The sequence below is a fragment of the Lepidochelys kempii genome, chromosome 6 (assembly GCF_965140265.1).
Source record: "Lepidochelys kempii isolate rLepKem1 chromosome 6, rLepKem1.hap2, whole genome shotgun sequence".
Classification (NCBI taxonomy): Eukaryota; Metazoa; Chordata; order Testudines; family Cheloniidae; genus Lepidochelys; species Lepidochelys kempii.
The window spans coordinates 76334189-76347947 of NC_133261.1; the positions used below are offsets into that span (position 1 = coordinate 76334189).

General features: G+C 39.4%; 1 protein-coding gene across 15 annotated transcripts in view; it reads right to left on the reverse strand.

Annotated features, from left to right (window-relative positions):
• RYR3 (ryanodine receptor 3) overlaps nt 1-13759 on the reverse strand; it is a 581477-nt gene that overhangs the window by 415647 nt on the left and 152071 nt on the right. For all 15 annotated transcript variants that reach the window (XR_012159473.1, XR_012159474.1, XM_073348839.1 and 12 more), the window contains one exon: nt 6675-6768. Coding sequence is in view for 13 of the 15 variants with exons in the window: in XM_073348839.1 (XP_073204940.1) it covers nt 6675-6768 (94 nt within the window). In the remaining 2 variants the exon portion in view is untranslated. The remainder of the gene's footprint in view (nt 1-6674; nt 6769-13759) is intronic.

Genomic DNA, 13759 nt, shown 5'->3' on the forward strand with positions numbered 1-13759 from the left:
TGCTTCTTTGTAGACAAGCTGCTGCATTCTTCACTGGTTCCATTTTGATTTGCCTATCAAGATAGCCCCATGTATAGTGTATTACAGAAATCCAAACTGGAGGTTACACAGACTGTGGGGGTGGTTTACCAAAGGTATTATTTTTGGAATTTGATGGCAGTCATTGCTATATTTCCTTTTTTTCATCAATGATTGGGCTCTCGGGCAAGATTTATGCAATTATTACTGTGTGTATACTTACGGTATATGGAGTAACAAAGCACTGTACTCAAATAGTATTCTGCTGTGCTGGAAGATGACTTATTTAAGGCTTATGCCTTAATCTTTATCATCTTTCTTTTAAGGTATATTTAATTGTTTTTAAAACATCAACAAAATAACAATTGATTAAGTATGTTAATTAACAGAGTTCTGAAGGAGGGAGTATGGGAATTAAGGGACCACTGGTCCATCCATTGCTACTCCCCTACCTCCCACTAGCTGCAGTAGCTTGCAAAGTTGTTCATTCAGCTGGAAAACTTTATCTCCATATCAACCGTCCTTGAGAAAGATTTAAGGAGTCCCACTTAATGCAACATTTTCTGTGATTCACACCCTCTACCAAAGAAAACAAATATAATGACAAGAGTAGTTTTGTAAGACTAAGGTAAAAAGCACAAAATCTCTTCTTAGAGATAAAGAAAACATTCTACTCCATCAACTAACAGAAACTATGAAAAATATTAAATTCTGCCATGTTAAAATTTTTGGGCTATGAGAAAATGTTAAAGCCCTTGGCTAACTTATTACTTTTTCCACAGTTACCAGAAAAAAATGATTCTATAGTTTGAAGCAGCTTTACCTATTCTAAAATGTTTTAGGATCCCTTTTAAACAACCTCACTATCTCTCTTCATAACTTATCTGTATTTTTCTTATTGCATAGTATAGTTGTTAAACGATTTTCACACAATATTTAAACTCTTCTTTTCTATTAATGTATGCCAAAATTGAACACTCTGTTCACTGTCTGAAATTATTTGTGGACTTAATGTTTTTGTTAATAAGGTTTAATCATCTAAATTGTTTTGAAAATATGAATAAAATTGAAAAATAGCCAAACTTTTTTATAAATATTTAAAATTCAAGTCCAGTTCAAGCTGTTGGTGGAGATTTCAGGTCTGATTTTTCCCATCTCTGTTTGTGATTATGATCATTTGCAAAACGTTCTAACATGTACAGTGTGGTATTGTTACTCGCACTTTCAGAAAAGTTATTACATCATGTCAATTAGAGAAAAAGAACTAAAGTAAGTAACTTCTTTTCTAGGCTTCACTCTTCCAAACTGCGAGATTAGTGCTTTTGGGAAACTGTCAGACTACATATTTCATTGAGGAGACTACTGACAAGGAGGGTTAGCGAGAGTCTTACTCCACACCTCCCCACTCATTAACTGGTGGGGGCCATTGTCTGGCTTGTCGGAAAAGATGTGTGCCCCTTTAAGGGCTAGAAAGCCAGGGAGTGACTTTCAACTGCAGTGGCAGACCAGGTCAGTGTGGGGATGCTGATCCATTCCTCCTCTCCTCCCCCCACAGGTGACTGGAAGAGATGGGGGGTGGGAAATATATAGGTACATGCCCGTGCAGGAAAAGCCCTCTTTTAGCTGCCACTCATTTCCTGTGTTACACTAGGCAAGACAATTAATGGTGGTGTATCTCAGTTTCTTCATTTGCAAAATGGGTATAACGACATTTACCTGTCTAAAAAGGTGTGGTGAGATTAATTCATTAATGTTCAGAAAACAATTTGAACCCTTGGAGAGAAACTGCTAGAGAAGTGTACATTATTAATTATCATATTACACTACAGTGCATTCCTCTAGAATCTGAGCACGACAGAAGGGTTAATTTAGATGGGCTCATTCTAGATGTGAAACAAATCTGAATCAGTGATTTTATTCCATAACTGCAAGACCTTCCATTTTATATTCTGACAGGTTATCTTCTCTCTCTCATGTCAACATAGGAATTTATAGGTGGGCTTTAATAATTTGTTTTTTGTTGGTGCTTCTGTCCTTTTCATGTATTCACCCATCCATCTCTCAAGGAGCATTAGCTGAGCTACTCAACATGAATGCTTGATTCATACCAAGTCCTAAGTGTGTCTATCAAAATTTCCAGTTACTGATTCTTTTGTAGCTTTCACACAGTTGTGGAAGGTAATCTGTGTGGTTTGTTTTTTCCTTCATTCTCAAGTGGGAGAAGGCAACAGGAAAGCATAAGAAATACAAGAGTGTAGTCAGTAATTAGTATTTGTTCAAAGGAACACACCAACTGCAGAAGTATTTCCTCTATTAATGCAAACGATTGAAACTATTCCAAAAAATTCACAGAGGGGTTAAAATGGACAGACCTAGAACAGTGGAACAAAAAGACCTCATAATGGGTCCACTTGGTTAGAAGATCAAAAATATGAAAAGTTTGATGGTCAAATTCAAATTTGATCCATATAATGAGATTTGGTTTTCATTTTACGAAGTATTGTTTAACAGGGCAGTTCAGACTGGTTTGTTTTAGGAATGTTTATCTAAGATTACTGACTTCCAGGGCCAACCCTGGCCTTTACACTGCAATGGTAAATATTATAACACTTCTGGTGCTTGGATGAAATGACAGGAATGATGACCAGAAAATTTCTTACACAAACCAAATCTCATTCCATTTACCTTTGCAGAGGGAAGACCTGCTCAGCCCTTAAGGGGGCTGGACTTTTTCTTTATTTACATTTACTTTTCTGTTTTACAATAGAGCATACAGCAAAGTAGTTTAACTACACCTAAATCTACAGAACTCCTGCTCTGACAAGCCTATTAAAATATTATAGACTTGTGTACAAGTTACATCCCATTGAATAGATAATATCTTTTAAACTGAAGTTGTATTCTGAAATGTGACTAAATTGGCATTGTGGAGACCATATCATTATTGTATCTCTATGATTTCCACATCAAATCTGTTTATTATTGTTTTTATTTGCCCAACTGTTCGGCCTGCACACTCAACTTATGATCTTTGTGTGCATTTTCACTTGCAGTAAAGATTCTGCAGATCCAATTCTGTCCACAGTCACAGAATTCAAACCAACTTGGATGGGATTTCCATAAGTGCAACTGAGGACAGAACTTGACCATGCAACTGGAAACTGATTTATACTACCACAGATTGGGTACAAGCTAGAAATCAGTCAAGCTTGTTTTCTTACAACAGTGTAGGCTCTGTAGTTCTAAACAAGATAAAAGAGTAGCGTAAACTTTTGGCCACTAATAAAAGCAGAAAGGATGGAGAACACACACATGGATTAGACCTGCTGAATAAGGAAGTGACATTTTTACATAATCACTTTTCTGAACATAACTGTTCTTTAAACATAACCTTTCCATTAACAAAAAATTCGGAGATGGCAATTTCCCTGATGCTGTCTTCCCAAAGTATTCCTAATAAATCTGAGGCAAAAGCCATGTGCTACCATGTTAAAAAAAATGTGAGCACTGTAATGAATAGTGTGCTTCAATAGTATCTGTCCCAAGATACACTTGGAGAGCTGTATTTAAGCATTGTTTACCAGCAGTCTTTAAGGGTATGTAAGCAACTTGAATATCTATTTGTACCTAAATGACCATAAATGAAAAAAAATTGACAAAGAGCTATGTGAGGTGGAATAAATAGGTAAGTAAAGTATTCTCACCGCAACATCAGATCCCAACTCCATTCAGTTTGAATATTGTCCTCACACTTTGTGATTTCTCCATTAGCCTACACTAAACATGTGAGACTGGAGAGCCTTCCCTTACAGCATCAGAAACAAAAATGTTTCTGATAATCTAGAATCAAACCTAATGGGCAACAAGAAAAATGCCACACTGCATGGGACAGGCTTCAGAATAACCTTTGTTATGTGCATAAGACAAGAGTGAACACAAAGTTCTAGATACAGTTTTTATGTTAGGTTTTCCCTAAGAGTACACTGCTACACACAAACCTGTATTCTGTCGAACCACACAAAGCCAAAGCCCCAAAATATTACTTGTCCTGTTTTGTGACTTTTAACAGCAACATGAACATACTATTTATATATCTTTTTGCACTTAATTTGCTTGCATCTTAGGGAAAAGAAAAAATGAAAGGTTCTTTGCTTAATAATGATAGCATTTAACTAGTCCTAATTAGGCTGTGAAGTTCACACATCAAGGTGAATGGGATCAGAGAAGGAACAAGGATCACATTGTGCTGTTCTTTCTTACTTACAGACATTTTCTGCAAGATTGGATTATCAGAGAAGTAGCCCTTATATTATTCTTGACAATGAAAAAAACATACAATTTTCTTTTTAACTAAAATTTTAGAATTTGCAGAATATTGTAGAATGTAGTAAAAAAATCTCAAGGATCAGTCATTTTTCCACTGATGCAATTTTTTCTCATCCCTGATGTTCAGTCAGGGGTTTGGTTGTTCCCCGCCCCACCCTCACTGTTGTTTGTTTGGGGTTGGGGTGGGGGGATTTGCTGTGTGTGTTTGAGCAAGGAACTATCAATGTCGAGACTGTTGCAGCAACACACTGAGAGATGCAGCTCTCGTGTCTGACAGGCCCCTATGTTTTGATCAGGAAGAATGTGCACTGGGCTGTCACAAAGAGTCAGGGCTTCCCTAGGCTCTACTAACATACGTTAGCAGATGCCTAGTGATCAGGCTCAGAATTTGTCTTCACTCATGCATTGTTTTAAGTCCCCCACCCCAGAATAAACAAAGTTCACACTCCTTGGTGAGGACTCAGTCTTTGCCAAATTTCAAGCTAAACACTTTTGTCACTTTTGCTTAAGACTTAGTAAAAATGGTAGTTAGACTATTTTTACAATTACTGTAACTCCAGAAAGAATGTTATTTAACCTTTCTTCCAAAAGGTTCACCTTCAGACAGAGGCCAAGCATGGAAAATTTTAGCCCCATAAATAAATGTTTCAGAAAATTACCAGGCATGTGAAAGCAAGATTTATAATAGCAATTGTGTTTGAACCTTTTCTATAGAACGCATGAATACCACCCTCACCTATTTAATATATATGTAATACATAGAATTATTTAAAAACTGAAATTGCTTTTCTATATCGCAAGACCTTTTCTTCAATAAAACATATGTAAAAACATGAACCTGTTGTTTGCATATCAGGAGTGATAACAAGTATGTGTTGTATGAGTAGGGAATGCAAATAATTTGGGGTGAAATTCTCAGAATATCCACAAAGCTCTTAGTAATCAGGTCTGTAAGGAGTTGGGGTAATAAACTCCCCTCCCACCAACATGGGGCAAGCTACATGGCTCCAGCAGAAACTCCTCACAAGGCAGCGTTTCTGTTTTGCTGAAGTAGTAACTACTGCTCCTCCATGTTCCTCAGCAGACATCTGCATAAGCAGGATTTGCAGAGGAACTTCCTCCAGTTCTCCCCTTCATGCCATCCATCAAACTCTGAGCTGGTGCAGGGACTTCTTTTTGGTACACAGTGAGCCCAGGCCCTCTTGTCCCCTGTGGCTGCAGAACCACGAATGGGCCTTCTGTCGCTGTGTGAATTGCACCATTATGAACAGCTGTCTTTGTAGAAGTCTTTTAAAAATTAGATGTCTCTTCTACAAAAGAAAAGACTATCAGAGATGCACATCTTAGGCAGCTCCATCAATAGTAATACTGGAATTTCAGGTTGTCCGGAACAGGTTGAGCAAGTGGACTGTAATACACAAAACCCTTTCCCACAAGCAATGTACCATGAACCAAAGTAATTTTCAGTCGCTCTTACATAGTTCTTACTAATTAATTTTGCTGGCTCTCTTTTTTCCCTCATCTGTTCCTATTTTTCAAATTTATTTTGTTTTGTAGAATCTATGTGTGACTGATCTGAATATAAAGCAGTTCAAACTGGGTACTAACGTTTATTTTTTCTGAAATCCTGATGATGACAATGCAACTCCAAACCAATCTCAGTATATTATATCACGGTTGTGGGTAAACTTCAAAAACTATTGCAGATGGCATTCCTAATCACATGGGAATTTCTCCTGTTCTTGAAATACCAATTTGTAATGAGCTGGTCTTGCTTCATTAACATAAATAATAACTTTTTCAATTGTAGCACTGTATGTATACAGCATTTTCAGAATGCACATAAAGCTGCCTGTTGAAGCAGGAACACTGGGGCATATTAGACACTTGCCAAACATATATTTAAAACTAAAGTGAAAGAGACACACACACATAAGATCAGAAGAAGCCTAATGACTGCACAACTCATTTTCATGATTTTAGTTGCAACTGACTTCTAGTGAAAGAGTAGCAAGTAAATTAGTGCCTGTGATTTCTCTCCACACTGAACAAAATTCTGCCATTATTTACACCAGTGCAACACCACTAACCTCAGTGAGATTGCAAGGGTATTCTGGAGGTCAGAGTTTGCTCCACTGTCAGTACCAGGCATTTGGAAATTGTATAAAAGTTCCGCATGTTTGTGCATGCACACACGCTTTATATACATTTTATAGTTTTATATTTCCTCACACAAAGAAAATGTCAGGGAATCTTTTTCTCAGCAAGTGAAGCTGCACTTTGATTTTCAGGGAAAAAAAGAAAGTGTATAAAAATCCATGTTCACTCACTTCTGCTGTGAATCACTCTGGTCTGTAGATGGGATTGTCAAACACTCATCATGGCCATGAAAAAAACGTACTACATGCCCACCAAGTAGAAATCCTGGAGAAGAATCATATTACCTAATTAACTTGTGGAAACATTGATAAAAGCAATAACATTTGTGAAGTCCACAGTTGTAAAACCTGGATTTAGTCAGTATTTTATCAGCAGTGAAATTAAATAAGTACAAACAACAATTTGTATTACATCAAATGTAGTACTTTAGTATGATATTGTTTTCAACCAAAGAAAGTCTGCATTGAAAATGAAGATGAAAAGAAAATAAGTATCCCAGACATTTAAGAGCTAAATTAGGATTCAGAGATAGGCAAGTGGAAATTAAAGCTTCCATAATTACTATTGTTTTGAGAGTGGCATTTTGAAACAAAAGCATAGTCAAATGCATACTACTATAGTTTTGAGATAGAAGTGAGTTTTCTAAATTATTGAAATGTTAAATGTCTACAGTACAAAATGTCTTGATAAGTGAAACTATCAGCCCGTTTTGACATTTATAATTTGTGTCAAAATCAAAACTGCATAGCAATAGAAGGTGATTGGAGCAGAGAAAAACACTTAGCTATTCTGTAGATTTAGATTTTAATGGAGGCTATCTTTTCCACCCATTTAACACAAAGACTGCAGGTCAAATGTAGGCCGTTTGCCACACAGCACAAAAGAAGAAACATAATTAATCAACATCTTACTGCGAACTGTTCTAACGTCACCAGTCAAATCTGTGCCTTTTAGTTTATTTAAAAGAACACACATGTAAAAGTGGGGGAAACGTTAGAGCAGCAGTTCTCAAACTGTGGGTTGGGACCCCAAAGTGGGTTGCGACCCTGTTTTAATGGGGTCACCACAGCTGGTGTAAGACTTGCTGGGGCCCAGGCTTTGGGCTGAAGCTGAAGCCTGAGCTCCACCACCCAGGGCTGAAGCCCTCACTAGCGGGGCTCAGATTACAGGTCCCCCACCTGGGTCTGTAAGCCTTTGGTTTCGGCTTTGCCCCACTCTCCTGGCGTGATGGGGCTCGAGCTTTGTCTTTGCCCCACCCCCCTGCCCAGGGCAGCGGGACTCGGGCAGGCTCAGACTTTGGTAACCCCTCCTGCGGTTGTGTAGTAACTTTTGTTGTCAGAAGGGGGTTGTGATTCAATGAAGTTGAGAACTCCTGGGTTAGAGAAACAACCTAGATAATGACAGGTTTCAGAGTAACAGCCGTGTTAGTCTGTATTCGCAAAAAGAAAAGGAGGACTTGTGGCACCTTAGAGACTAACCAATTTATTAGAGCATAAGCTTTCGTGAGCTACAGCTCACTTCTTCAGATGCATATCGTGGAAACTGCAGCAGGCTTTATAATATACACAGAGAATATGAAACAATACCTATTCCTACCCCACTGTCCTGCTGGTAATAGCTTATCTAAAGTGATTTCCAGCACAAATCCAGGTTTTCTCACCCTCCACCCCCCCACACAAATGGTGACTAATGCAACACAGATTAAACAAACTAGATAACACAGTAATTGACAATATGGCTTAAAGCAGCAGTTCTCAAACTTAGCCACCCGAGGACCCGATTTTGATTAAAAATTTTGGGGACCCCCAAGTCCCCCCGTTGGTCCCCAGACCCCACCTACACTCCACTCTTTCCCCCAAGTCCTCACCCCTGCCCTACCTCTTTCCGCTCGCTCTCCCCACCCTCACTCACTTTCACCAGCCTGGGGCAGGGGATTGGGGTGCAGGAGGGGGTGCACGGTACAGGGTCTGGGAGGGAGTTGGGTGTGGGAGGGGTTGAGGGTTGTAGGCTCCAGCCAGGCAGCGGTTACCTCGGGCAGCTCCCGAAAGCAACGGGCATATCTCTCACTCTTAGCGGACAGAGACTCGCTGCCCCTCACCTTAGGGGCTGCAGGGGGCCTGCCGACCGGGAGTGGTGCGGACACAGGGCAGGTAGGGAGCCTGTCTTAGCCTGGCTGCACCGCCGGACTTTTAGTCCCTAAAATCTCCCGGTTTGGCTTCAGTAGCCTCCAGGAGATAGAGAGCGGGGAGGAGTCGACCATCGGGATCCGCAGACCCCCTTGAGTGCCCTCAGAGACCCCCAGGGATCCACAGACCCCAGTTTGAGAAACACTGGCTTAAAGTAAATTATCCATTCGTCAGTGAATAGATGTAGTAAAGCCAGGCTGTAATAGGGAGAAAAGGCAGTTCTCCCAGTATTTATGATCCCACCAGATTCAGGAAGCATTGGAAATCTCAGAGACAAGTTACCAGATTTCCAGCTCAGTTTTACAGACCCAGGAGAATGAATAAGTTAACTGGAATTTTGCCTACCCAATATGAACTAAATGTTCTAAATATTTTGGGGTCTAATCATTCATCATTTAAAACTATTCCCAGAAGTAAATCTAAAGCTATACATTTAGCTACATATGCAGAATAACAGCCCTAGAAAAATACACACTTGATCAGCCACACAAAACCCACTTTATGCTGACATGTAGGGCTGGAAGGGACCTCAAGAAGTTATCAAGTCCAGCCCCCTGCACTGAGGCAGGACCTAGTAAACCTAGACCATCCCTGATAGGCATTTGTACAACACGTTCTTAAAAACTTGCAGTGATGGGGATTCCACAGCCCCCCTAGAAGCCTATTCCAGAGCTTAACTGCCCATAGAGTTAGAATGTTTTTCCTAATATCTAACCTACATCTCACTTATTGCAGATTAAGCCCATTGCTACTTGTCCTACCCTGGGTGGATGTCGAGAACAACTGATCGTTGTCCTCTTTATAACAACCCTTAACATATTTGACAACTGTTTTCAGATCCACCTTCAGTATTCTTTTCTTAAAACTAAACATGCAGAGTTTTTCAAAATCTTTTTTAATTTTTAAATCTTTCCTCACAGGTCAATAATAAACACTTTATCATTTTTGTTGCTCTCCTCCCGACTCACTACAATTCGCCCACATCTTTCCTAAAGTGTGGTGCCTGGACAGAAGTACTCCAGCTGTGGCCCACCATTGCTGAACAGAGCAGGACAACTTCCTCCTGTCTTACATAGAACAATTCTGTTAATGCACCCCAGAATAATATTTGCCTTTTTTGGAACTGCATCACATAGTTGACTTACATTTAATTTGTGATCCACTATAACCTACAGATCCTTTTCAGCAGTACTACCACCTACCCGGTTATTCCCCATTTTCTAGTTGTGCATTTGATTTTTCCTTCTTAAGGGAAGTACTTTGCACTTGTCCCGCTAGATATGTCCTCCCAGTTTGACAGTGAATCACTAATATCTACTCTGAGAATGATCTTTCAACGAGTTTTGCACCCACCTTCCAGTAATTTCATCTATACCGTGTCCTTTGTTTGCTTATGAGAGTTTCATTTGGGGCTTTGTCAAAAGCCTTACTAAAATGAAGATATAATCACATCTACTGCTTCCCCCCATCCACTAGGCCAGTCACCCTGTCAGAGAAGGAAATTAGGTTGGTTTGGCATGTTCTTGACAAATCCAAGCTGGTTATTCCTTATAAACCTATTGCTTAATAATTTGTTCCAGTATCTTTCCAGGTAACAAAGTTAGATTGACTCGTCTTTTTGTTCCCCTTTTTAACCACAGGCACAGTTTGCCCTTCTCCAGTCCTCTCAGGCCGCATGAGTTTTCAGATAATTTGTAATGGTGCCAAGATTGTTTCAGCTAGTTCCGTAAGTACTCTAGGGTGAATTTCATCAGGCCCTGCTGATGTGAATACATTTAACTTATCTAAATATTCTTTAACCTGTTTTCCCCTATTTTGCCTGTGTTCCTTCCTTCTTCTTAATACTGTGTTGAGTATCTGGTTAACATTCACATTTTTAGCGAACCTTAACCAAAATAGGCATTAAACACCTCAGCCTTCTTGATGTCATTAACTATTAGCTCTGCATTTCTGAACAATTTTTATCCCTTAGATTGTGTTCCTATGGGACCTTACCTACCAGTTCTCTGAGTTTGCTAAAGTCTGCTTTTGTGAAGTCCATTTTCCTTATTTTGCTGCTTTCACTACTTCTTTTTTTTTGGAATCATGAAATCTATCATTGCATGCACAGGTGCCAACTTTCATTGGCACTGGTAGGTGCTCACGTGTCCCCCCATCCCGCTTCAGGCCCGCCCCCACACTCACACTGACTCCACCCCCTCCCTGCCCCTATTAGATCCCTCCCCAAACCTGCACTCTGGCCCCGCCTCTTCCCCCAGCGAGCCACATTCCGCCTCTTCTCCACTCCCACCCAGCGCTTGCCACGCGAAACAGCTGTTTCATGGCACAAGTGCTGGGAGGGAGAGGGGAGAAGGAGGACACGGCGGCGTGCTCAGGGGAGGAGGCAGAGGCGGAGGCGGGTCTTGGAGCTGCCCGTGGGTACAGAGCACCCACCAATTTTTCCCCGGGGGTGCTCCAGCCCTGGAGCATCCACGGAGTTGGCGCTTATGATTGCATGATCATGTTTACCCAAATTGCCTTCAACCTTCCGATTTGCAGCCAATTCCTCCCTGCTGGTCAGATTCAAGTCTAAACTGGCTTGCCTGCTGGTTCCTTCCTCCAGTTTGCAAAACAAAAAATTGTTCCCAATACATTCCAGGAACTTATTGGAAATTTTGTGTTTTGCCATTTTGTAACAGATGTCTGGGTAGTTTAAGTCAATTACTACCAGGTCTTATGTTTTCAACATTTCTATGTTCTAGAGATGCCTCATCCACCTCCTACTCCTGATTTGGTGGTCATCTATTATAGACCCCTTAAATGACACCACTCTTATTTTTCCCCCTTTTTCATCTTTATTCAGAAACTTTCAATTGGTCTGCCTATCATCACCTTCTGGACCTCAGAATAAGTGTACATATTCTTGATGTATAATGCAACACCTCCTTCTTTCTTCCTGCCTGTCCTTCTTGGACAAGCTATACTCCTTATAGCAGTCATGAGATTTATCCCACTGAGTCTGTATCACACCAATTAAGACACAATTTATCTTATATACTAATAGTTTCAGTTCGTCCAGTTTTTCTCCATACACCTTATGGCACTCTCAATAGTGTCTGCACCAGGGGAGTTCTCTCTGGACAGATGAGAGGCTTTTAGGGCTCCTAAAAGCAGCTCTAGCCTTTTTACTTAGCATGAAGAAGTCAAAGAGACCCCATATTTCTGCATTTAAGATGAGTAGGCATTTGCAGATCCCTGTTGCATCAGGATTTGAAAGGATATCTTTGTAAGAAGAATCAATAAGAAAACTCTGGAACACCAGAAAGAAAGCCTTGAATAATTTGATAGTACTGACCCAAAGGTAGATTGATGCTACATATGATATATTGACTTCCATATGTAACTGGCCAAGTTTTAAAAATGTGACCTCTGTTTAAGTAGGTGCACCTGCTTGCATGTACATTTTTCTAACAATACAGATAGGTACTATAGGCTTGCTGTATATATGCACCCACATATGCAAATGATAGAAACCCAAATTTTCAAACAGGTGAGTATAAAAGTGCATAATTAAATAACTGGATACATCGGAGGTTTACATAAGCATAAAGATATTTGCATGTGTAATCCAGATTTCCATACTACACTGAGGTATTAACAAGCCTGCATTATGCTCATTCAGAAATATATGCAGTTTTGTGAACAAAAGATAAACCTATGGCCAGAATTTCTCATACTAAGAGATGCAGGTGACTGTGCTTGAAAAACTAGTGGACAAAGGTGCATACAGAAATAATTAAAGCCACTTTTGGATATCTGGCCCACATATTCTGATATCAAGTATACTCTTTTCCAAAATACTGGAAAATAACCTTTTTGATAGAAAAAATTTGCTATAAAATTAACAGTACTAATAATATTCTAATAAAGCACTAACTGGGCCATTGAAAGTTAATGGCATATTTTATAATTAGTCCACAACATCCTTACACATAAAGCTTGATTTTATGAGATTATTTCCATTCACTTTTTTTTTTAATACATCCTCTCACTGCAAAACAGACTCTCTCTAACAGGCATTGAAACATTCACAAGTTAGTCACAATTCTTCTTGCATCATTACAAATAGACAAAACTCTATCAAAATATTTTCAGTGTTTAAGAGTAATGCAGAGTTCATCCTCTGGAAATGTTAATCACTTAATTTATTTTTAAAATTAGTATATTCAGTGTTCGTCATCTTGATGAAACACTGACAAAAGAAAGTTGTGTCCCATTGTGAGTCTCATCTCTAATAATTAGATATCTTATATTTTAAATATATTCTACATACACAGAACTTTGATAGGAGATGTGGTGTTACAATTTTTCTACATACCTATAGCAATATTTTGAAAATAAGGGTAGTCTTGCCAAAAAACACTTGTGTTTGAGGGTTTTATGCTAATTCCAAAATTTGGGTCCAAAAGGTGACACAGAATGTAAAACCTTGAGGACATTTTGTACCCATGAAAGTGAAGCACTGGCTTGAATGAAGCATAATACAGATAGGCACGCTGCTTAAAATTCTCCCATCAACCTAGCTATCACCTCTCAGGAAGGTAGAGTACCTATCTCCATGGGAGAACGCCTCTCATCAGTATAGGTAGCATCTTCACTGAAGTGCTACTGTGGTGCAGTTGCATCGCTGCAGCATTTTAAGTGTAGACATGCCCAATATCTTCTTACGTGTCCTGTCACTTCTCTAAACTAAAGAACATAAAAATGAATTCATCTTTCCTGAAATTTCTGTGCTATCCATTTCGCACTTTTGTCCTTCACTTTTAAGTTTGTTGAAAAATTCACTTTTCTCTGTGTCATTCAAACTTGCAATCTTTGGTTTATCTTTCATTCCCCCAATTCCTTTTCCTGTCATACCTAGGCTCTCCAAAAGTTGCTGCTGCTGCTGCATCTTATAAAATCTTTCCACCATAGCCCTTCCTCTTTCCTTACTGCCAAAATCATAGTTCACTGGGTGCTTCTTTCTTACCTACACGACCCTAACATCTTTCCACCCAATTTCCCTGATTCTTTCCTTTCCAATTATGTTT